The sequence below is a fragment of the Melanotaenia boesemani genome, chromosome 17 (genome assembly GCF_017639745.1).
Source record: "Melanotaenia boesemani isolate fMelBoe1 chromosome 17, fMelBoe1.pri, whole genome shotgun sequence".
Classification (NCBI taxonomy): domain Eukaryota; kingdom Metazoa; phylum Chordata; class Actinopteri; order Atheriniformes; family Melanotaeniidae; genus Melanotaenia; species Melanotaenia boesemani.
The window spans coordinates 4,297-29,450 of NC_055698.1; the positions used below are offsets into that span (position 1 = coordinate 4,297).

At 42.3% G+C, this 25,154-nt stretch overlaps 1 protein-coding gene across 1 annotated transcript in view; it reads left to right on the top strand.

Annotated features, from left to right (window-relative positions):
• Nucleotides 1-831: 831 nt before the first annotated feature.
• The window catches only part of LOC121656830 (tropomyosin alpha-3 chain), a 31,883-nt gene continuing 7,560 nt past the window's right edge, over nt 832-25,154 (top strand). Inside the window, exons 1-4 of the mRNA XM_042011997.1 lie at nt 832-1,074; nt 1,385-1,510; nt 18,543-18,676; nt 22,915-23,032. Of these exons, the coding sequence (XP_041867931.1) occupies nt 961-1,074; nt 1,385-1,510; nt 18,543-18,676; nt 22,915-23,032 (492 nt within the window). The 5' untranslated portion in view covers nt 832-960. The remainder of the gene's footprint in view (nt 1,075-1,384; nt 1,511-18,542; nt 18,677-22,914; nt 23,033-25,154) is intronic.

The following is a 25,154-nucleotide window of genomic DNA, read 5'->3' on the forward strand; positions in this document are numbered from 1 at the left end:
AGGGGCTTAGAGAAGAATATGTGACATATTCACATCGGCCTCTAGCTAATCCACTCCTATGGGGAGATCCAGTTATGGGCAATACGGACCAGGTGTCGGAATAATATTGCCAAAGAGGCATCCATCTCAAGTACCCTTTTTTGTTGCGTTTGTTGTATTTCACAGTCTCTCACCCCATAATCTTTACTTGTCATATGAATACAATAGATTAGTATTTAATTGATATTTAAATCAAATCCATTTTTGGAGTGTAATAGTTAATTATATTAATATTCATGCTCATATTACTAAACACAAAAATTAAAACAACAAGAAAAAGTACAAATTGGAAAGATAGACTTTGTACATTCATGATGTAAAGCCATTGCTTTGGGGTGGAATATCTTTGTTTAATGGTCCTTATTATGGTGTAACCGAAGTAACCTCTGAATGAAGACAGATTATTTAATCACAAGGGTTATGCTACAGATAAGTTATATATACAGATATATCATGTTCAGCTCAGTTTACTATATTCTTATACCATACAAACTTGCAAACATAAATGTTGTGACAGTTTTACATAATGTTAAATGTAGTAGGTATGTGACAGGCAAACAGGTATTTATACATACCAAATCAATATTTCCTTATATTGAAGTTATTAAAGGAAAAAGAAAAGGTTTGGGAAATTAATGTGAAAGTGATCCCAAATTCTTCAGCGGTAGTGCATTTAATGTTTTTTTTTGTTTGTTTTGTTTTGTGTGTGCATGTTCACTTTGCATTTAAGCTGTACGGGGTGGGTGAAAGTGTAGCCATGTTGTCAAGCTGAAAGGCTTAGAGATGGGAGTGTCTCTTCCCCTGCCATATAAATGTGCTGCTTTTATCTTTGTTAGTTTGGTTTCTCCACCAGTTTGTCAAGTCTATCAAGTTATCTGTTCTTTATCTTTTTCTCTTTAAAACAGCCCTCCAACAGTTAAAATGGAAGCCATCAAAAAAAAGATGCTTATGCTGAAGTTGGACAAAGAGAATGCCCTGGACCAGGCTGAACAAGCTGAGGCAGACAAGAAAGCAGCTGAAGAGAGAAGCAAACAGGTAGGGTAGTGAAAATTGATGTACATCATTAAAGGAATATCAAACAGTCAAACAGACAAAATAATCTGCTTTAGAAGCTGTAACAGAGACTTGTCTCTCTTCACATTTGTAAGCATTCCTTTACACTTCCAGCATGACATTGTTTTAAGCTTAACAAGTAATATCTTACTTAAAAAGTAAGCCCATATCCATAACTAGAATCAATAAAAATGATTATCTATTCCGGCTTTATCATCAGTGTGGTCACATTTCTCTGATGTACAGATGACTGGAAAACCTTCTAACTCTGTTTCAACTTTCACCTACTCAGCATGAAGATGAACTTCTGCAAATGCAAAAAAAGCTGAAGGGGACAGAAGATGAGCTGGATAAATACTCTGAAGCCCTAAAGGATGCTCAGGAAAAGCTTGAAGTTGCTGACAAAAAGGCTGCTGATGTGAGTAAAATGACAAAAGTGTTGCTTGCCATGCTTTGTATAACATCCATTAATACGTTACTTGACTCAATTATGACTGGCATCTCAATTACCTGCCTTTATGACACATTGAATGACTTTAATGTATTTTGTTAGATCGGCTTCTTTAGTTTTAAGAAATTTTGCAACTGATTCCAAATAAAAACTATATTCGGACACCCTTTTTAAATTGCTGGTGGAGACCTGAGGAAAGAGGCAGTAATAAATTCTGGGAGGACACAACACTCTCCTGTAACTTAGATGTAGAATATGCAACATTACTATACATTTGGAGCCTGAACCCATTGTTTTCTGGTGACAGTATCCAATGCATGCCAGCCTTGCTAGGGGAGTTGCATATAAATAACATCATTACCAGACATAAAAATAGAAGTCATATCCCTTATTATGATCTGAAAGGGATAGGTATGGTTTGATTCTGACATAAAAACTTCAACTTACTGAATGTGTGATATAAAATAAAGAAAATAATGTATTTCAAATTCAATATGTGTCCTATCAAGACCTTTCTGATAGGACAAAAATAAAAAGAACAGTGGAAACTGAGTGATGCAGTGAGTTCAAACCATGCCTGTTTTATTCCTGTCTCTCTTGAGCATTACATTCCCATCATGCATCCATGAACTCCTCACAGCTGTTGGTCAGATTCACAGTCCTATATCCACCATGATGTCACCAGCTTAACCTTGGCATAACAATTGTTTAAGTCCATTTTAGTTACATCACCCATTCCTCCCAGGTCACTGTTCAGTATCTGCCAGTGTTTGATTTGGCTCACAGTGTTGAGTTTAATTTGGTCTCACTCCTTCTGATGGAGGACAAAGTAAGCCAGAAAGTAAGAAATTTATTTACAAATCCCATTTCCAGAAAGTTTTCTTAAAATCCAGCTGTTTGAATATTTCATCAACAGAAATAATTTACAAAACATTTAAATAAGAATACTGTTTGTTTTATGCAAGAAATCTGTGTTCATTCTTGCTAAATACAATTTTTCTCCTGCCCACAGTTTTAGTGTTATTTGTTTATTCTCATGATGTCGAACACAGATGTGGACAGGGCTCTAAATGAACACTGGCCAGACCGTCAAATGCAGGTTAAAAATCAAGTTTAGTGGGTATAAATAAAAACCTACAGATACTTTGGCAGGTGATGAATTAGTGATTCAACCATAGAGTCAAATTTTGTCATGGAGAACCTGCTCAGCATTTACAGGGCATGACTTTTGTTTGATGAATGCACTATGCAGCCAATCACACGCTAGGACAGACCGAGACTGATACCATTATGTAAAAATAGGAAGTGGGATAGACACTCCAAGACAGTGTGGAGTTACAAACCAGTTTCACAGAGCGACAGAAAATGACAGATAAGTCAGATTGAATCATATTGAGAAAAAGTAAAAAAATAACTTAAAATTGAAAATTAATCGGCATCTGGCAACATTTGAATGATATTTGAGACTCAAAAGCTGAGAAAATAATTTGGAAAATTCTACAGTCATTTAGCAGACGCTTTTATCCAAAGCGACTTACATTTGAGAGTAAAATGAAAATGAAAACACCTTTCACTTTATCAAAAGTGTTGTAATGTTCAGACTTTATTTCTTTATTTGTTTATTTGATTTTATTTTATTTTATTTTTTTTTCTGAGTTCATTTGTTTGTCTAAAGGTTTGATTCAAATGTTAAACAACAAAGAAATCCATAAATATAAGGCTTTTACAAAAACACTGAGTAAAAAACATTGCTTACCAACATACAAATCATATACTGTATAATTGCTAAATTAGACTTAAACAGAAGCTCAAAGTGAGACTTTGGCAGACCACCCATGAGCACCTTTACCAGCTGCTGTCTGAACAAAATGCAGCTGTATGAGAATAGAATTTTAAAGGAAGTGGAGTTAAGAAGGGAAAAAATGTGGTGGTTGGATGACTATAGACTATGCTGGTTCACTAACCAGGTTAGTAAGTCACTTTGCTTCTTGCTGGAAAACAGAAAATTTGTGTTGTTCAGCATTTTTATGAAAGAATGAAAATATAACAATTTAGAGAAAAATTATGATTTACTATATATATATATATATATATATATATATATATATATATATATATATGATTAAATGTAAAAACTGATCATGTACATTTTTTTACCCCCAAAGATTTGGCTTGTAGAAATTCTGATTGGCTGGTAAATTTTTTTAAGAAGTAACTTTAGAGCCCTGATTGTGTAGTTTAGTTAGACCAGTCAGGCAAACACCATCTGTATCTATGAAGGCACATGTCATGTAGAATGGGGTCTGGCTAAAATAACCTGGTGAACCTCAAGTGATCTGATATCAACCCAGACCTTTATTGATCTGAAGTTAACACTAAACACTATTTTCCACATGGGTGCAGAATCCAAAAGTCTTCCAAGATTTCTCCTTAAATGACTTGGTATCATCATATCCATGAGAAATTCATCCATGTCATCCATAGGTAACGGAAAAGTTTAGTGGAAAAGGACAAAAGAATCTACATAGGCTGGAACAATAGTAAATTCAAATGATAATATCAATGATATATATATATATATGGGCCGTATGTCTCATGTTCCCTTGTCTCTCATTATATGAGGTAGGCAGTAGTGCAGAGGGAGGGATATATATATATATATATATATATATATATCTTTAGCTCAGTGTGTAAGTTATCCGACTTTCACGCAGGAGACACGGGGCAAGTACCAACACCTACTGTGTGTCCTTAGCCAAGACCCATTGCACTACTGCCTACCTCATAATGAGAGACAAGGGAACACGAGACATACCGGCTCAGACGTAGCCCGGTCAAACAAGGTCTGCGTCAGGTGCTGGGAAACCAGAGCATCCTGGTGAGAAGTGGGCTACTGGAACGAGACGGAAATGGACGAGAAGCAAGAACAAGGCTGTTGGAATGCTACCACTCCAATAACCCTAGTCAGAGGTTACATGCAGAGAATGTGGGAAATAAAACCCACAATCAACACGTACTGCCAAACAACTAGTAGCTCAACGTTCCAACATCCACAGACGGCAACTGCTATCACAGCTTGAGAATGACGAGGTACAATACAAATGCTACGGCAAGGGAGCCAGGACGCCAGGTCAGGGGGGAGTTAACAACAATTCCCCATCCAGAGATTGGGTACGAAGCCCCAATAAGTACAATCACGCTGAGCGAGGCAGCGACTGACCTAAGAGATAAGATCATGGCAAAAATTAACATCAGGCAACCCCAAGGCCAATCACAGAGGCTGAGTGGAGCACCATCGGAAAGTCTCCTGGAAGATGTGAATGCAGCCTTGAGAACGATTCCTACAATGACCATCACTGAAACCAATGAGCTCATCTACACCTCAGCAGCAGTGATTCTTGAGGTGCTTGGCTATCAACCAAAGAGCAACTATAAAGATACATATCCACCATGGAAGAGGAGGTTGGAGGCTAAAATCAAGGCAGCTCGGAGAGAAGTGAGCCAACTATCAGAGCTCCAGAAAGGTGCAATGAAAAAACAGGTACCCAGGAGGTACAGCCAGATGCCCATACCTGAAGCACTAGAAACTGCCAAACAACGACTCCAAGCCTTGACCACCCGCCTAAAGAGGTACAAAAGAGAAATTGAAGCAAGGCGAATAAACCAGCTGTTCTCAACTCAACCAGCTTAAGTGTACTCTAAGTGGCAAGGTAATAACAACAGGGCAGACCCGCCAAGGCTGGAGACTGAACAATACTGGAAAAGCATTTGGGAGAAGGAGGCATCACACAACAGCGGTGCACAGTTGCTGATGGAACTAAGTGCAGACCACAGCAACCTCCCCGAACAAGAACCAGCAACCACCACAGTGGCAGACATTCAACGAAGAGTCTCAGGTATGAAAAACTGGACAGCACCAGGGCCTGACATGGTTCACACCTACTGGCTGAAGAAGCTAATTGCACTCCATGACCCAGCTGCTAAAGGATGGGACCCACCCTGAATGGCTAACTGAAGGCCGGACAATCCTGATCCAGAAAGATCCCCTGACGGGAACAGTTTCATTCAACTATCGGCCAATGGGCACATGGATCAATACATGAGCCCAGCAATGAAGGGCATTGGTAAAAATACCAAAGGAGCAAAACACCAGCTGCTGGTAGACAGAACCATCGCTCGGGACTACAGAACCAGGAATACCAATCTGTGCACTATCTGGACTGATTACAAGAAAGCCTATGACTCAATGCCACACACATGGATCATGGAATGCTTGGAGATGTATAACATCAACAGGACTCTAAGAGCCTCCTTACTAAGAGTAAGTAAATGTTTATTTATATAGCACCTTTCAAGATAAAATCACAAAGTGCTTAACAATAAGATAAAACACTAAATAACAGTAATACAGAGAGAATAAAAACAAATAAAATTAAGTAAAAGCAAGTTTAAAAAGATGTGTTTTGCAAACTCAGTGTGGCAGTGGAAGACCACCCTTGAGGCCAACTGCAAGCCAATTACCAGTGTCCATCAAATGTGGCATATACCAATGAGATGCCCTGTCCCCTGTGCTGTTCTGCATATAGCCAAATAATCACCAAGACTGGCTATGGATACCGACTCAGGAATGGGCCCACCATCAGTCACCTCCTCTACATGGATGATATCAAGCTGTACGACATGAGCGAGCGAGACATTGACTCACTGATCCACACAACCAGGATCTACAGCAATGACATTGGAATGTCATTCGGACTTGAGTAATGTGGGCGGATGGTGAAAAAGAGAGGGAAGTTAGTCCATACAGAAGGGGTCTCACTCCCAGATGGCAGAATAGCAGACATTGAGGACAGCTACAAGAACCTTGGAATCACACAAGCAAATGGCAAACACGAAAGCTCCTGACAATGCATGGAGGGTTCCACCCCAAATCCAGCACCCTGAGACTGTACACTAAGCACAAGGAAGGAGGCAGAGGACTAGTGAGGGTCAGAACCACTATCCAGGATGAAACATCTAACATCTTTGAATACATCAGGAAGATGGCCTCAACAGATGAAGTGCTCGGTGAATGTCTCAGGGAGTGGAAAACAGATCATTTGGTGATGGAGGAACCATCATGGGAGGAATCCTACCAATGGCTGGAAAGGGCTGGACTGAAAGACAGCACAGAGGCACTGATCATAGCTGCACAGGAGCATGCCTTGAGCACCAGAGCAATAGAGGCCCAGATCTACCATACAAGACAAGACCCCAGGTGCAGACTGTGCAAAGAGGCCCCTGAGACAATCCAACACATAACTGCAGGGTGTAAGATGCTGGCAGGCAAAGCTTACAAGGAGCGTCATAACCAAATGGCTGGTATAGTGTACAGGAATATCTGTGCGGAGTACAGACTGGAAGCCCTGAGGTCAAGGTGGGAAACACCTCCGAAGGTGGTAGACAATAATTGTGGTGATGGACAAACAGCAGAGGAAAGCTGTTGTGGTTGACATCGCAATATCAAGCGATTGCAACATCAGGAAAAAGGAACATGAGAAACTGGAGAAATACCAAGGCCTGAAAGAAGAACTTGAGAAGGCCTGGAAAGTGAAGGCAACAGTGGTGCCCGTGGTCTTCGGAGCACTCGAGGCAGTAACCCCTAAAATGGAAGAGTGGCTACAGAAGATCCCAGGACAAACCTCAGACATCTCGGTCCAGAAGAGTGCAGTCCTAGGAACAGTAAAGATACTGAAGCTCCCAAGCCTCTGGTAGAGGACCTGAGCTTGGATGGATTAGATTAGATTAGATTAGATTAGACTTTATTATCTCACAGTGGAGAAATTCACTTGTTACAGCAGCTCTTGTTATAGAATAAAGTGCAGAAAGACAGAATAAGGTGAACATGCATCACAGCAAGAAGGTGCAATATAAATTATTTACAAGAAAAAAAAAAGTCTAAGAAAAGCAAAAATATGTACCATTATAAATATAAAAGATATATATATATATATATATATATATATATATATATATATATAATATATATATATATATATACTATATATATATGTAAAAAATATAACAACAACTTCACAGACTATATACATATTTACATGGTGATGGTGGGATATGAAGAATATGATGACATTGATAATGGGGGGTATTGCACAGTAAAATATAAATAAATACTACACAGTATTATGACTATACAGATAAGTTGTACAGTCTGACAGCAGTGGGAATGAAGGACCTGCGGTAGCGCTCCTTCCTACACTGAGGGTGTCTCAGTCTGCTGCTGAAGGAGCTGCTCAGCCCCTCCACAGTGTGGTGCAGCGGGTGAGAGGTGTTGTCCATGATGGATGTGAGCTTGGCCAACATCCTCCTCTCACCCACCTCCTCCACAGAGTCCAGCGGGCAGCCCAGGACAGAGCTGGCCCTCCTGACCAGCTTGTTCAGTCTCTTCCTGTCCCGGTCAGTGCTGCTCGCTCCCCAGCAGACAACAGCGTAGAGGACAGCAGAGGCTACCACAGAGTCATAAAATGTCCTTAGCAGAGGCCTGCATACTCCAAAGGACCTCAGTCTCCTCAGGAGGTGGAGGCTACTCTGGCCCTTCTTGTACAGGGCGTCTGTGTGGTGTGACCAGTGTTGGGAAAGTTACTTCCCAAGTGTAATATATTTCACATTACCAGTTACTTTCAATTTTAAGTAATACATTTCTTTACAATATTACTCTCTGTATAAAGTAATAAGTAACATATTACTTTTCAGTTACTTTTCACCAAAATAAGCATTTAGGACAAGGCATTACGCAATGAAGGTGCGCAATATTTTGTCATGGTGAATAGTTCTCATTTAAATGTAGTTCCTCATTATTATAGTATGTGTGTGGCAACAAAGTCTAATGAGGTTGCATCAGAAAGTAGTTGTTAATATGAACTGCTGAATTACAATAATGTAATGATATGGAAGAATTAAACGACATGATGTCATACAAACTCTTGTTCTACACCTCATTGTTCTTTTCGATTTCTCTGATGTATTCAAAATAGTGAGAGTAAACCCACTTAGAAAATGTCGAGTCGGTTGCCATCATTCCTCGTCCTTTTCTTCTTCTTCTTCTGTTAATTTAAAGCCGCCGCCCTCGTCTTCTTCTTCTTCCTCTTCTTCTTCTTCTTCTACTTCATATTTATTTTCGGCTGTTGCGCGATGGTTGTTTTATTATTTATTTGTCTGATGTTTATACTGACAGTTGGGATTGTAACGCATTACCGGACTCATTTACTGTAATAATATTACCAAAATATAGTTAGTAATGCGTTGTATTACTTCGTTACTGCCAAACGTAGTATATTAGAGTAACGAGTTACCTTTGTAACGCGTTACCCCCAACACTGGGTGTGACCAGTCCAGTTTACTGTTGAGGTAAACACTCAGGTACTTGAAACTGTCCACCCGGTCAATGTCCTTCCCCTGGATGTTCACCGGTGTGTGGGGTAGTGTCCTTCTCCGGAAGTCAGTCACCATCTCCATGGTCTTACTGGTGTTTAAGCACAGGTGGTTGCGCTCACACCAGTCCACAAAGTCCATGATGACTGACCGGTACTCCAGCTCGTTCCCCTCAGACACACAGCCCACAATGGCTGAGTAGTCAGAGAACTTCTGGAGATGACAGCTGCTGGTGTTGTAGGTGAAGTCCGAGGTGTAGAGGGTGAAGAGGAACGGTGAGAGCACTGTTCCCTGAGGGGCCCCCGTGCTGAAGACTACCACCTCAGACACACAGTTCTGCAGACGCACGTACTGTGGCCGGTTGGTGAGGTAGTCGATGGTCCACGCAGCTAACTTTCCATCCACTCCAGCTCCTTCCAGCTTCCCCCGCAGCAGCGCCGGCTGGATGGTGTTGAACGCACTGGAGAAGTCAAAAAACATGACTCTCACGACGCTCTCAGCGGTCTCCAGGTGAGCCAGCGCCCTGTGCAGTAGGTAGATGACAGCATCATCCACCCCGATGTTTGGCCTGTAGGCAAACTGCAGCGGGTCCATCATGGTGCACACCACGGAGCGGAGGTGACCGAGGATGAGCCTCTCCATGGTCTTCATCAGGTGGGAGGTCAAGGCGACGGGTCTGTAATGGTTCGGTTCCTTAGCCTGTGATATCTTAGGAACCGGAACCACACAGGAGGTCTTCCACAGGACAGGGACCTTCTCCAGGCTGAGGCTCAGGTTAAAGATGTACCTGAGCACGTCACAGAGCTGGTCTGCACAGGTCCTGAGCAGCCTGGGGCTGATGCCGTCTGGTTCTGCAGCTTTCCTGTTCTTCAGTCGCCTCAGTTCTCTCCTCACCTGGGCCGATGTAAGGGAGAGGGGGGAGGTGGAGGGCAGTGGGGGGCTGGTGGTGGAGTCCATTGGTGTGGAGTGGAGATGGGGGGTAGGTGAAAGTGGAGGTGAAGATGAAGGTGGTCGGGGGAAGGGGATGGTTGACGCTGGACTGGGGATGTGTGAGAGACCGCCCACGGAGGGCGAGGGGCCAATTTATATATATATATACATATATATATATATATATATATGTGTGTGTGTGTGTATATGCAGGGCACAAGCCAGTGTTCTGATAAATGCAAAGGGTTGTGTCAGGAAGGGCATCCGGCAAAAAACATGTGCCAAATGTATGTGCAAATGCATCCTATGACTACCATACCGGGTTAGATGGAAGTGGATAATTCACTGTGGCGACCCTGGTGGAGAAAAAGCCAAAAGGACAGAAGAAGATATGAATAAAAGTTTTAATTTATTAATTTAGAGAAGAGAGAATTTGTTTAACTTCAGCAGAACAAGCACTGGTTTCAGTCAGGGTTGGTACAGTCAGGTGAGTTTACTGCTTGAGTTTCTGTCTTGGTTTTGGGTTATTGTTTACATTGCTGGTGTGGGGCTCTGTCGTTAGCACCTTCTCTCTACAACCAGTTGAGGCCGTGACGCGGGTCACACCCACTGTGTACTGCTCAGGGCAAAGCAGATAGAGGCGGTGATTTTGAGGAAAATCCCGTATAAAAGAGAGAATTTGTTTAACTTCAGCAGAACAAGCACTGATTTCAGTCAGGGTTGGTACAGTCTGGTGAGTTTACTGCTTGAGTTTCTGTCTTGGTTTCGGGTTATTGTTTACATTGCTGGTGTGGGGCTCTGTCGTTAGCACCTTCTCTCTACAACCAGTTGAGGCCGTGACGCGGGTCACACCCACTGTGTACTGCTCAGGGCAAAGCAGATAGAGGCAGTTTCAGCCGGTTGCAATCAAGCAAAGTGAGCTCAGCTGTGTCAGCTCCAGGTACTTTACCACACATGGTGCACTTAAGCGTCAGCGAGGAGTCAGCCATTGTGTCAGCCCACGTCGGGTTAAGACCACAAAGGGTAAAGACCTGCGAGTCTACCTGCGCAAGTCCACGAGCTTAAACCTCCTCACAACTATATTAACGCACAATGTGCTTCAAACCCATCCCTGTCAGATATGGGTACAGACCAAGGCGTGTCACCTATAGACACCGCAATCCGCAAAACCTGTCCTTTCCAATGGTATGCACGTCAGCCACACCCTCTGTTACTTTTGGTCTCTGGAACTGTCAGTCTGCAGTGAACAAAACAGAATTCATCAGTTCATTGATAAATGCCTCTGACATTCAGGTCCTAGCCCTGACTGAAACCTGGATCCATCCAGAAAACACAGCTACACCAGCTGCCCTTTCTGTCAATGCAGAATTTGCCCAAACACCTCGCTCAGGTGGACGAGGAGGTGGAACGGGCTTTCTTATTTCTACAAAGTGGAACTTGAGTATCACACAATAAAGGTCTCTACACCCATTACTGTAACATTCTGGTCATTTACCGCTCTCCGGGTGGCAGTATAGCTGAGTTTGTCTCTGAAATGGACATGATTCTCTCTGACATTCCTGATGATGGCACACCACTAATTGCCATGGGAGACATGAACATTCACATTGGCAAACCACAGGCAACTGACTTTCTGGCTCTCATCTACTCTTTCAATCTCAAACTGGTACAGACTCCTCCAACTCACAAAGCTGGCAATACTCTTGATTTGGTGCTGACCAGAAACTGCTCCACAGCCAACCTGTCCGTCACCCCGCTGCACCTCTCAGACCACTTCCTGGTTAAATTCTCTGTCTTCCTTCCTCATGTCAATCAAGCGGCTCCAAAAATGGTGTCCTACCACAGAAACTTGAGATCCCTCAGACCTACACAGCTGTCTGATGAGGTTTACTCTACCCTCCCTTCCCACTCAGACTTCTCCTTACTGTCTGTTAATGATTCTACAGAAACACTCTGCTCCTCTCTCACCTCCTCTCTGGACAAACTCTGTCCTCTGGTGTCAAAACCAGCCAGACAAAACCCTCCCAGTCCATGGCTCACAGAGGTTCTGAGGGAGCACAGAGCCGGACTCAGGGCTGCAGAAAGAAAGTGGTGTAAATCAAAAGAGCACACTGACTTGTCTGAGTACCAGCAAAAACTTGAAACTTTCACATTCAGCCTAAAGGCGGCCAAGATAGCCTTTTATCAAAACAAGATCTGCAATGCTCCCAACACACGACAACTGTTCATGGTGTTTAACTCTCTTCTATCTCCACCACCTGCTCAGCCTCCCACTGTGCTGACTTCAGAAATGTTTGCTTCCTACTTCACTGAAAAGGTCACTACCATCAGTAACCAATTCACTGAGCCTGACCTCATTCTGCTCTTTCCGCTGTCTAAATGCGGACAAAGTCTCTAAACTTCTAGTCAGCTCAAAACCCACAACCTGTCCTCTTGATCCTGTTCCCTCTGACATCCTGCAGAGCATTTTACCTACAGTCAAAACTGCAGTAACCCATATTATCAACTCCTCTCTTAAATCCGGTGTCTTTCCCTCTGCCTTCAAGCAAGCTCGGGTTACCCCACTGCTGAAGAAACCCACACTCAACCTAGCCCAGGTTGAAAACTACCAGCCGGTCTCACTGCTTCCATTCATGTCTAAATTACTAGAGAGTGCTGTCTTCAGTCAGGTCTTACAGTTCCTCCAAGACAACAACCTGTTTGATCCATATCAATCTGGCTATAGGCAAGGTCACTCTAATGAAACTGCCCTCCTGTCATTTACTGATTCCCTACGGCTTGCCAGATCCACTGGTCAATCCTCAGTCCTTATACTGCTGGACCTATCTGCTGCCTTTGACATGGTCAACCACCATATACTGTTCTCCACACTCTCGGAGCTTGGCATCTCAGGATCTGTCCTCTCGTGGTTTACGTCCTACCTCACAGGGAGATCATTCAAAGTATCTTGGCAAGGGGGAATGTCCAGATCACATGGGCTGACAACAGGGGTGCCTCAGGGCTCGGTGCTTGGCCCTCTTCTCTTTTCACTATACCCCTCCTCACTCGGTGCAGTCATTAGCTCTCATGGTTGTCCTACCACTGCTATGCAGATGACACTCAGCTTTTCCTTTCTTTCCCACCTGACGACACAACCATCTCAATGCGAATATCAGCATGCCTTGCTGATATCTCCGCATGGATGAAGGATCGCCACCTTCAGCTAAATCTGTCCAAGACTGAGCTTATTGTCTTTCCAGCCCCAGGTCTTTCCAGGTTATTGAACCCCTAGCTGCTGCCATAACACAAAATAAAGAGATTAAAGGAATCCATGCCAAAAATATAGAACATAGGATAAGTCTTTATGCTGATGATGTATTACTTTTCCTCCAGAACCCACCGACATCTCTCCCCCAGACAATCACACTTATTAACACATTCTCATCAATATCTGACTACTCCATTAACTTGTCTAAGACTATTGTTATGCATATTAACTGTGACCTACAAAACACACTCAATACTACAATACAGTCTGGAAACATTAGATATCTACGCATAAACATTTCCCCCAGGTTATCAGAACAGAAGAATTATCTAAACTAGAAGACTCAATTCGTCTTCCAACTTCAAAATGGGAGGCTGACTTATCCAGTAACTTTAATAAAGATAAATGGTCACAAATATGTTTAAACACCTTTAAAATGACTAAGAATTCAAATATGCAACTGATACAATTCAAAATTCTGCATAGAACTCATTATACAGGACAAAGTCACTGTCACAATCAAACATCTGCCCACACTGCAATGAAAACACACCTGACAACTATGTCCATGCCTTGTGGTCCTGCACACCTGTCTGCAGGTTCTGGCTTCAGGTATGTGTGGACATGTCAACATGGTTTAAATGTAATGTTCCTGCAAACCCCACACTGTGTCTGCTAGGTGACTTGGGTGACATTAATATGGCAATTAACTCTGCACACTTGATATGCACAGCATTATGCGTCGCAACGAAAACTATCCTTGTGAACTGGAAAACCAAAAATAATCTGTGTATTCAGTAGTTTAGGAATCTCTTAGTTGACCACATCAGTAGTGAGACAATGTCTGCCTCCTGAAAGAACCATTTAGCTGATTCTCATTCCCTCTGGCTCCCTGTACTTAGCTCCATCACTTAGTATAGGTGGAGGACTTTGACCTCGTTGCATTGGGGGTTAGAAAATGGCCGGGAGTGAGTGGTGGTTGCGGGTTCTTTGTGGTTTCCCGTGGTGCGGGACTGGGCTGCTCTGTGGTGGGGGTGGCTCTGGGTCTGGCCCTGTCAGGGGCTGAGGGGGCCAGCGGTTGGAGTCGCCTCATGGTGGGGGGACCTTGGACCTTGGGTGTCTGGTGGGTGGGTGTCTTCTGGGGTCAGTGGCGACTCATTGGCTGCAGTTGCTGCGTGGCCTGGTCGTGGGGGGCGGCTGCCTCTGGCCTGTCTTGCCCTGGGGGGCCTCCTGGGGAACAGGGGTGCCTAGTGCTGCTGACAGCTCACCAGGGAGCTGAGGGAGGTTCTCTTCCCTTTGGACTTACATCTCTGGACCCCTCTTCTTCCCCGCTCTCTCTATCTCTCTTACATACACACACAGACACAGACACACACACACACACATAGGGATTTGGGAGGCGTGCACGTCATGCGGGGTGTAGCCGGGGGGGGCCACCCAAGTGGCTTCCTTAGCTGCACCCTGTGGCGACTCACCTCTCGGTTTAAATTACACTTAGACATCAAAACCCCAACACAACACACAAACAACTTCTGGGGGGCGTATCATGTGATGCATGGAGGGCGGGCGTAGGGGGCAGTGCCCCAGTTTTACTTGCAAAAAACACACTCACCACCAACAGTCATGAGCGGGGAGGAGGACAATGGGGACACCTCACACCCCTCTAACCCAGGGCACTGCCATGGGTGGGTAGGGGAGGTGGTTGCCCTGGGGGCCGGAAACCGGGGCAGCTGCGCTGATGAGGGGCTGCTGTTCTTGGGGGATGCCCGGTCGGCCGCATCTGGGTGGGAGGTGATGGGGGGTGACTGGGGATGGCGGTGAGGGCTGGATATGGGGCTCACCAATCTCTGGTCCACAGGGGATGTCTCTCAAAAGGCATGGTGGGAGGGAGGGGGGCTAGGCAGTGAGAGGGTTGTATGCTGTATGAGTGTTTATATTGTGTGGGTGGGGGTGAGGGGGCATGTACGTGTCTAATGTCTTGTGGGGGGGGGGGTCCTGGGGGGGCCTGGGGGGGCATGGGGGTGGTGTGCCGTGGGTCTGGGCTCTGCCGCCTTCCCCATTCTCTCATTCACTGTTAGGCATGTGGGGGGGTGGGCACCTTCTGGGGTTGGTATCGGCTCATTGGCTGGGGTCCCTGTTTGGGTCAGTTGTGGGGGGCGGCCTCTCCTGGCCTGTCTTGCCCTGGGGGACCTCCTGGGGAGCGGGGGTGCCTAATGCCTCTAGAGGCAAATGAGAACTGGTTCTCAAACATTTTTACCTGGTTAAATAAAGGTTAAATAAAATTTTTTAAAAAAGGCTCAACTTACTTACATCCCCAGACCCCTCTTATTTCCCGCTCTCTCTGTCTCACACACACACACACACACACACACATAGGGAGTTAGGAGGCGTGCACGCCATGCAGGGTGGAGAGGAGGGGGCCATTCAGTGGTCTCCTTGGATGCACCCTGTGGGGACTCGCCTCTCAGTTTTAATTGCACCTAGACACCAAAACACAACACACAAACAACAACTGGGGGGCATGTCATGCGGTGCATGTCAGGCGGGGCCACTTAGGTGGCCTTAGGTGGTGTCCCCACAGGGCATGTGTGACGTGACTGTGTGATGGTGAGTACTTGTGGGTACGGCACAGGGGAGGGTGTGAGTGTGGGGTTATATGGGGTGCAGATTGGAGTAGGTGGGGGGTGGGGGGAGGGGATCGATGGTGCCCTGGTTCCTGGGGTGTGAGGCTGGAACATCGGGGTGTGTGCTGGCCTACGCCAGGTGGTTGTCGGCGACTGCCGATCTTGGCTCACTGGGACCTGTGCCCCAAGACCGTGGGGGGCTCTTGCTGGGGCTCTCCTCTGCCACCCTTCAGGTGGGGCTGGAGTCGTCTTCATGGTGGGGAAACTTGGGTTAGTGCTCCGGGGCTGCTGCAGAGGGCCCGTGTCTCTGGGCTACCCTGGTCTGCCGCTGACCTCCGTAGGGGCGTGTTCACATTTGCACGATCTCACTCACCACTCTTCATCACTGATCACTCCTCTTCCTCATCCTCTGCATGCTGACACAGTCACTGAGTTGACCAGTCGGTTTATTTACTAAGAGATAATTCTTTTTTTTTATTTTTCCTGTGAGTTAGTATCTGGTCGCTGTTATGCTTCTTTCATGATATGCCTTTTTGATTTGGTTATTTAAAAACTCTTAATGACTAGCAGCTCTGTTTTTTGTTTTTTTGTTTTTTTTTGCAAAAGTTGTAGGAAACTTTCTGATGTGTTCATGTACAGGTGTAACAGTTTGTTGTCTGGTGATGGTGTGGATTGAAGGGTCGTGTCCTTCTGTCTGTGGTGTTTTTGTCTCCTTTCTTCTTTCCCTTTTGCATCTTTTTGCTATTTTCTATCTTTTTTTGTCCCCTCCGGTCAGGTCCAGCAAGATTATATAGATTCTGTGATTCAAAGTAAATAAATAAATAAAGGAATCAGATTATCAAGAGGAGCCTCACCCATAGGCCTCCCCTCGGCAGAGCAAATTTGCTCAGCACGATACAGCAACCAGATTATTATTTTGCTTGCTATGATGCTGGACAGGACAAGTAGAAAAAAAACAACAACAACAAAAAAATAAATAAATAAACTATAAGAACTCATAAGCGTGACAAGAATAAAAAAGTAGGTAAAGGAGTGCAGGAAAAATATAAAATAAAATGAGATATAATAACATAAAAACACTTCTAAAAACTACTAAATAAATAAAACAATAAGCAGTAAAACAATAAATCAGAAAACCATAAAAATAGGTAGTAAAAAAAATGTAAGAATATATGATTAAATAGGCAAAATTCTAAATAGCAATAAAATTCAGCTACAAGCTAGACTAAAAGGAAAGGTTGAGCCAGTTAAAAACATCAACAGTCTCTGCAGCCCTGAGGCTCTCTGGTAGGCTCTTCCACAGTTGAGGCCCATAGTGGTGGAAAGAGGCCTCACTGTAAGTCTAGGTTCTGACTTTGGGAACAACTAAAAGGCCAGTACCAGAGGATATCAGTGTCCGCCAGGTTCATAATTTAATATCAGATCTGATAAAAAAAAAAAAAGACCCAAGACCAGTAAGACATTTATAAATGACTATAAGAACCTTAAAATCAATCCTGAAATGCACAGGGAGCCAATGCAGCAAGTTTAAAACGGGTAATGTGTTCCCACCCTCTGATCCTCATAAGAACATGTGCTGCTGAGTTCTGGAGTAATTGCAGGTTAGAGATAAACTTTTTGGGAAGAACAGAGAGCAGGGCATTGCAGTAATCTAATCTACTAGAAATAAAAGCATCTAATGTGTGGAATAAAATCCACCTCTGAGTTAGAAAGGATGCCCACATTTCTCACACAAAGAGAATGTTTAAAGTTTTGTAATTTTGGTAAAACTATCTCTCTCTTGTCTACAGGATCGATAATTAAAACTTCAGTTTTGTCCTGATTGAGCTGTAAAAAGTTCTCTGCTATCCATGACTTTATATCTAAAATACAGTTTAAAAGGACATTAACTGGCTCCAGGTCATTAGGAGACATGACGATGTAAAGCTGCGTATCATCCGCATAGCTGTAAAAATCAATGCCGTGTCTCCATGTACAAATTACAAAGAAGTGGGCCTAGAACTGGGCCCACCAGACTTCTGACTCTGTTTAATAAAATCTGGTGATCTACTGTATCAAAGCCAGCGCTTAGATTTAGTAGAACCAGAACTGAAAGTTTCTGTGCGTCAAAATTACACCTGAGGTCATTAACAATTTTTAAAAGTACTGTGATTCCCCCTAGATTGATATTTTTCCAAAATATTGTTTTCATGTCTTCATGCAGCCCTGTTCACTAGGGTTGCCAGAGCAGTAGCATTCCAGCAGCACCTTGTTCGCATCTTGCTCTCCATCGGGGAAATGAACCAGCTCTTCTGCTTGACAGGCGTGGTTGAGCATCTTGCATGGCAGCTTCCGCCATCAGTGTGTGAATGTGTGTGTGTGTGAATGGGTCAATGTGATGTATGATGTAAAGCAAAGCACGTATCATTCCAGGTAAAGTAAATTGCTATATTTATTTACCATTTTACTGGACTAAATGTTTATTGAAATTTTAATATTTCATTATTTTATCACTTAAGTTAAATAAGCATTAGATCTCTCGTGTTATTCTTCACATTTTCTAACATTTTTCCTAACTTAAGACATCTCAGAGGCTTTTTATTTATTCATTTTTTAAGTCACCACAGCAAGCTTAAGTAAAACGTTTGTTACACATGTTTTACTCTAATGCAGGGTTAATATCCAGTTTTTGAAATTTACATCTACAACTTTCCTAGAAAACAAAAGAAAAGTTTTGGTAATGTTGGTAATATGTTGTGAATCAGTATCCATCATGTTTATCTGTGCTTAGGCTGAGGCTGAAGTGGCTTCCCTGAACAGACGCATCCAGCTTGTGGAGGAGGAGCTGGATCGAGCTCAGGAGAGATTGGCTACAGCTCTACAGAAACTAGAAGAGGCCGAGAAGGCAGCAGATGAGAGTGAAAGGTGAGTCTTTCCTTTGATTTTAGTCACAGATTTTATGTTAGCAATTTAGCAATTTAGGAAATTATTTCTGTAGTACCTTGTTTGTACATGTTCATATCTCTGTCACTGTTATGATGATACTCTAAGCAGATAACACTCTCTCAGCAGTTAGCTATTTATGGCATAGACACAATATTGTTTAAATAGCAACATAGATTCTGACTAGGCATACATTTGGGAAATAAACTGACCAATAAACTTTACCTGGCACAAAAAAACATCCCATATTTTAATGTACTGCTGGTTAACATTTACCATTTATCAAAAGGCCAATGGTATGTTATTCCAGGTTTTGTGCTTTTATCTGCAAAAAGTGAGAAAATAATATTTTCTCACTTTTTAGCTATTTCTCTTCACATATAAATACATTGACTAGTGTTATTTTCACTCATCTCTAATTTCACTAACCAAACTTTCCTTGTATTGTCACATTTTCTGGTAGTTTGTCCTTGTTAAAACATGCACATTATCCACACAGCCCCCCTCTGGAGCCCATGGGACCCTGTCGGGCTTAACCCGAAAGGGCGACATGGGCCTCCCCATCTTGTGGACTTGCCACCTGCGGAAATCAGTAAGGGTTGGGTGCAGTGTGAGCTAGGTGGCACCTCAAGAAATTTGCTTGCTTTTGATATTGGCGGGAATTGTGACATTTTCAAAGCAGTCTGTGACAGGCATGAAAGATGAAGATTCAGAAGATTTTGCTCAAATTGACAGAAATCTTGCTGTTGACTCTACTGTACAAAAGAGAAACAAACCTGGGTCCATCCTATTTTACACAAAAGGAAACAGCATGGTGAATATCATCATCTGATGGCGGACCACAAGGCTAATCCAGATAAATTCAGAACCTACGTTTGGACAAATTCACCCTGGTACCAGGTGGCTGCTTTTTATTTACATCTCTATAATCTTTGTGTGAAGTATTGTAGAGTGAGGGAAAGTCAGACACAGCTAGAATGATCTGTTCCTCCATGTTGGAAGTGTTTGCAGACTGTGCTGTCTAGCCTGCTCTCAGCTCATTGGTCAGTCAATGAAACCCTTGCTGGTTAGCTGTAGTACCATGCAACAGCAACAAAATTTGAATGTTTTTCTATTTTCTTGTGTTGCGTCCAAGGTTATAATAGTTTTGTATTTTTCATTAGTTTTAGTTTTTATTTCATTTTGATTTTTTTGTTTTCAAATTCAGTTAGTTTTAATTAGTTTTTAGGCCAGATTTTCCAGTTTTTATTAGTTTTTTTTTTTTTTTTTATAAATGCTTAGATTTAGTTTAGTTTTTATTAATTTTAGTGTTAGTTTTAGTTTTTTGTTGTTTCTAAATTGGGGTCTTTATCAGGTTCAAAATTCAAAATAATCAGTATAAGCACTCTATAATAAAAACTCAAAAAGATACCATTTTTAAAAACTGTATAAGGAGGAAACATGAACAACATCGACAAATCAAATACAATAGCCCATAAGATAGCAGCCTTAAGTAAAAAAAATGTGTGTACAATGCTGCTTCTGGGATTGTGTGCTATGTAAAAATCAACATAACCAACATACTAAAGACATACATCAACATAACATGAATCCATTCAAGAGACAGTTTACAGTCCTTGGCAACCAGGAGTCTAAAGGAGCTCAATCTGACTCATCATGAACAACCCAACAAACTGTAGACCAGAGCTTTAATTCATTCAGATGAAACAACATAATTAACTACATAAACAATTGCACTACAGGTGCAGCAGCTTTAGTACAAACCACTGCAGCTGATTAACAGTACAGGACCTCACATGTTATACTGGACATGATAAAGCAGTGAATATTTTAGAAAGTAAACGTGTCTGGTAGAACACAGAGCCAGCAGCTGGTTAAGATACTGATCTATCTCAGCTGGATGTTGATGTGCTTTTCTTTTCTTTTCAGAATTAAAATTTTAGTCTCCCAGTAAGACCAGGAGAAACTCCTCCATGATCCATCTCCAGTAGACTGGATTACTGTCATGGTCTTTAACAGGACTTCCTAAAAAGATCTGCAGCTCATCCAAGACGCTGCTGCTAGAGTTTTAACCAGGACTAAGAGATCCGAACACATCAACCCAGTTCTAACATCTTTACACTGGTTTCTAGTTTATACTGGTTTCCACTTTATACTGGTTTCCAGTTTATACTGGTTTCCACTTTATACTGGTTTCTAGTTTATACTGGTTTCCACTTTATACTGGTTTCCACTTTATACTGGTTTCCAGTCAGTCACAGAATAGATTTTAAAACCCTTCTGCTTGTGTACAAATCCCAGAATGGTTTAGGCCCAGAATACATCTGTGATATGTTCAGAAAATATAAACCTAGCAGAGCTCTTAGATCCAAAGACTCTGGTCAACTAGTCCAGACCAGAGTCCAGACTAGACTCCAGACCAGAGTCCAGACCAGAGTCCAAACCAGAGTCCAGACCAGAGTCCAGACTAAACATGGAGAAGCAGCATTTAGCTGTTATGCTGCAAACAAGTGGAACAAACTGCCAGTGGAGATTAAACTTTCACCAAATGTAGACATTTTTAAATCCAGGTTAAAAACATTTATTTTCTCGTGCATCTATAAATTCTGCACGGTAACTTATTAACTTATTTCGCTTTTAATCATTTTAATGTAATTTATAATTTTATTGTGATTCTTGCTATGTGTTGCTGTCTTTTACTATTTCTTAACATCTGCAATGTTTTGTTTTATGTAAAGCACTTTTAATTGTCCTGTACGTGAAATGTGTTGTACAAATAAACTGCCTTGCCTTCTATGCTAAGTGTACATAACATACTGTCCAACATTGTAAACAAAAGCTGTGTGTGTGACTGTGTGTGTAGGTCTGTTTCTGTACATATATGCGTGTGCATGTGTGCGATTGTGTGTGTGTAACTGACAGTGTGTCTGTGACTCATGTTCCCTCCCCATGCTGCTTGGCCTGGCTGGAGCTTCTCTTTCTGGGGAGGGGGCAGAGAGGCTACCTGGTCCAGGTGCTCCTGGTTAACCTTCTTGTGCAGCTTTTCAAATGAACTTTCAGATTCGTGGGTTTTCCTTCCACATACTGAACCACATATTGAAGCATCACACTAGCCGGCGTGGGCGGTCACGCTGTTGACACGTGACGTCGGACCTTCAGGTGCTGTACGACGCAGACATCTGCCGTAAATCCGGCAGAGCAAAGTAAACTGGTTTCATATCAACCCCGAGGGCTTATGTATGAAATAAATTTACAAAAAATGAAAACAAAGGACATTTTTGCTAAAAATTTTAGTTAGTTTTAGTTCGTTTTGTAAACACACAATACAGCTTCAGTTAGTTTTCATTTTGTTAAAACTCTCATTTGCAAGACCCCTGTGCACATCTACATAAACGAGCGTAACATTTCGCTTGCACGAATGTTGCCTGTCGCATGGCTGGAGGAGGGCAGCGATTTTCGCCTCATCGTGCAAGTACCATAGGAAATGATGGTGAAGGAGTGATATGCCTGCCTGTATAGAGTCCATTAGGAGTATTAATATCAAAAGTGCCTCATTATTAATTTTTGCAAATAGCTTTAATATATAACGTGGGTTGAAAGGCAATATTTAATTTAGCACTTGACAATAAAGCTGATTCTTCTTAATCACTCTGCTACTATTTGGCCCTGGTAAATCCTGGAATTTTCCTCTAAGTGTCAGGAAAGAATGTTTTTCTTTTTTTTGGGGGGGGGGGCAAAGTCCATTAAGATATTAAAATATTAAGATATACATGATATACTCTTGTAGTCAGCTTTAATTTTAACTGTCCTACAGCTCTACTTTGGAGTTTAATATTTTAAGTCTTTCTTTTTGGTCTTATGAAGAGGAGCTTCCCCATAATGTGATCGTATGGACATATTTAAGTACAAATTTACTGTCAATCATGTCTGAATGTGGCTGAAAAAAATTATTACACCATACAAATAACTGTAGAACTATAAAACAATCAAATGTTTTCCAGTTCATCACACTTCAAATCTTCACTTCAGTTAAGTGGTACTTCATTGCTACCTACTGGTGGAAACTGGTACCAGCTGGAAATGTAATGATATGGTTGCTGCCCTTGAATCAGATAATCAGAGGTTCAAACACCAGTCATTGCAATGTCAGAATCTTTGTTGTTAAGACTTATCAGTGAAACTGTGTTGACTTGAAGATAAATGAGGATCTGTGTCTGCAGAGGGATGAAGGTGATTGAGAACAGGGCTCTGAAGGATGAGGAGAAGATGGAGCTCCAGGAGATCCAGCTGAAAGAAGCAAAACACATTGCAGAAGAAGCTGATCGCAAGTATGAGGAGGTAAGCTTTTCTATCCTTGTTTCCTTTGTCTCTTACCTGCTTCGGGATCCCCCTGGATCCCTGAAGAAGTGGATGGGGAGAGAGAAGCCTGGGCTTCTCTTAGGCTTCTATAGTCCCTAAATTTCATGTCTCTGAGAAATACTTTCACTTATTTAGCCCAACAAAACATGTTGTTTTTAAATCTATTTAAAACCATATTGCAAATCACTTTGATAATATTTACTGTGTAATTAAGGCCCAATTTGATGATGATAATAATAATAATAATAATAATAATAAGTGACATTCATCAGGTCTGAGATGGGTGGCCATGAGCCCCCGCCACCCATCTCATACACCTTTTGCTAGCATGTAAGCTAATGTGCTAACATGTTAGGTAATATGGTAAAATGGCTAGCTGAGAATCTGAAATGATATACAAAGTTAGCATTTTTTGCTAGCATGCTAATATGCTAGCTAACATGCTATGTAATGTGCTTACTTAACGAGCTGAGATTTTGGCATGTTGATGGACATAACATTTTTTCTACAGCTAGCTAAGAATCTTAAATGTTGATCTACCTAGTTAGCATGTTTTGCTAGCATGCTGATATGCTAGCTAATATGCTATGTAAATTGCTTATTCAACTAGCTGGGATTCTGACATGCTGATGGATTTAGTTAGCATTTTTGCTTGCATGCTAGCTAACATGCTAGGTTAAATGGCTAGCTGATAATCTGAAATGTTAATGTAGCTATTAAACATTTTTGCTAACAGGCTGAAATGCTAGCTTGCATTTGCTAGCTAACATGCTGTGTAACATAGTTCTTTAACTAGCTAGGATTCTGGCATGTTGATGGATGTGGTTAGCATGCTAGCTACTGTGATAATATGCAATGTAACATGGTAAAATGGCTAGCTGAGAATCTTAAATGTTGATGTACCTATTAATAATTTTTGATAACATGCTAAAATGCCAGCTTGCATTTGCTAGCTTGCTAATATGTTAGCTAACATGCTATATAACATGCTTATTTAACTAGCTGGGATTCTGGCATGTTGATGGACGTAGTTTACATTTTTGCTAACATGCTAACATAAAATGTAACATGGTAAAACGGCTAGCTGAGAATCTTAGGGTGTGTCCCAAACCGCGCACTTCTATACTTCGAACACTACATTTAAGTGCTTAGTGCGCTGACACAGAAATTTCAGTAAAAACTCAGTGCACTGAAAGTACCCGGATGCTGCCCTAAACTCGGCCAAAAATCTAGTGCAAAACGATGGACACTACACGCACTAAAAGGACACCATCTTAAGATATATTTGCTTATTTAAAAGCGGTTTTTTAGTGTTTTAAATTGCACTTTATATTAACAAGTATGGGGGAGACATGCAAAGACACATGAACGTGTGCTGATGGTTCGTATTCTACTGAGATAGATTAATACAGTGGAGGCCACGGTTCTTTGTTTCACTAATGAGGCCTTTTAAAAGGCATTTAATAACATAAAAGTATGATGACATGCAAACAGGTATGTTAACATGATTTTGGATTTTGGAAGAAAAAAAGTATATTAACGGAGCGGCGCTGCTAAACCGGTAAGTGCAAAACGTTAGTGCTCAATTTGGATCAGGATTCTGGCATGTTGATGGACATAATTAGCATTTGGCGCTATACAAGCATTTCTCTATTCCAGTGATTGAAGTGTGTTATGCACTGAACAAGTATTGATGGGGTTAGTTTTAGAGCAGTTTGGTGCTAACCGTAGGTCAGCTGCTCCAGGAAAGGAGAGGTACTCAGTCCACAAGGTCACCAACCTGGTGGCGGTTGTCACCCGTACAAAGAGTGGATAAGCCCTCACCAGACTAATCAGGTAGGAGTCTTTAGCCAGGAATAAACAGTCCTCCAAATGTTTATGCTCTGAGAGATTCTTACATGGCCAGCTCATTCTGCCTGCTGGGTCCGATTCTGGTCAGATCCTTCTATCACGGTGAGGCGGACGTGTTGAGGACCTAAATGCAGGCTATAGGAGCCAAATATTGAAGATGTTGTATGTACCCAGTAGGGGGCACTGTATTGTTACCTGGAAAGGTAATAGACAGGGTTATATAAGAGGAAGACATCATTACATCACCAGG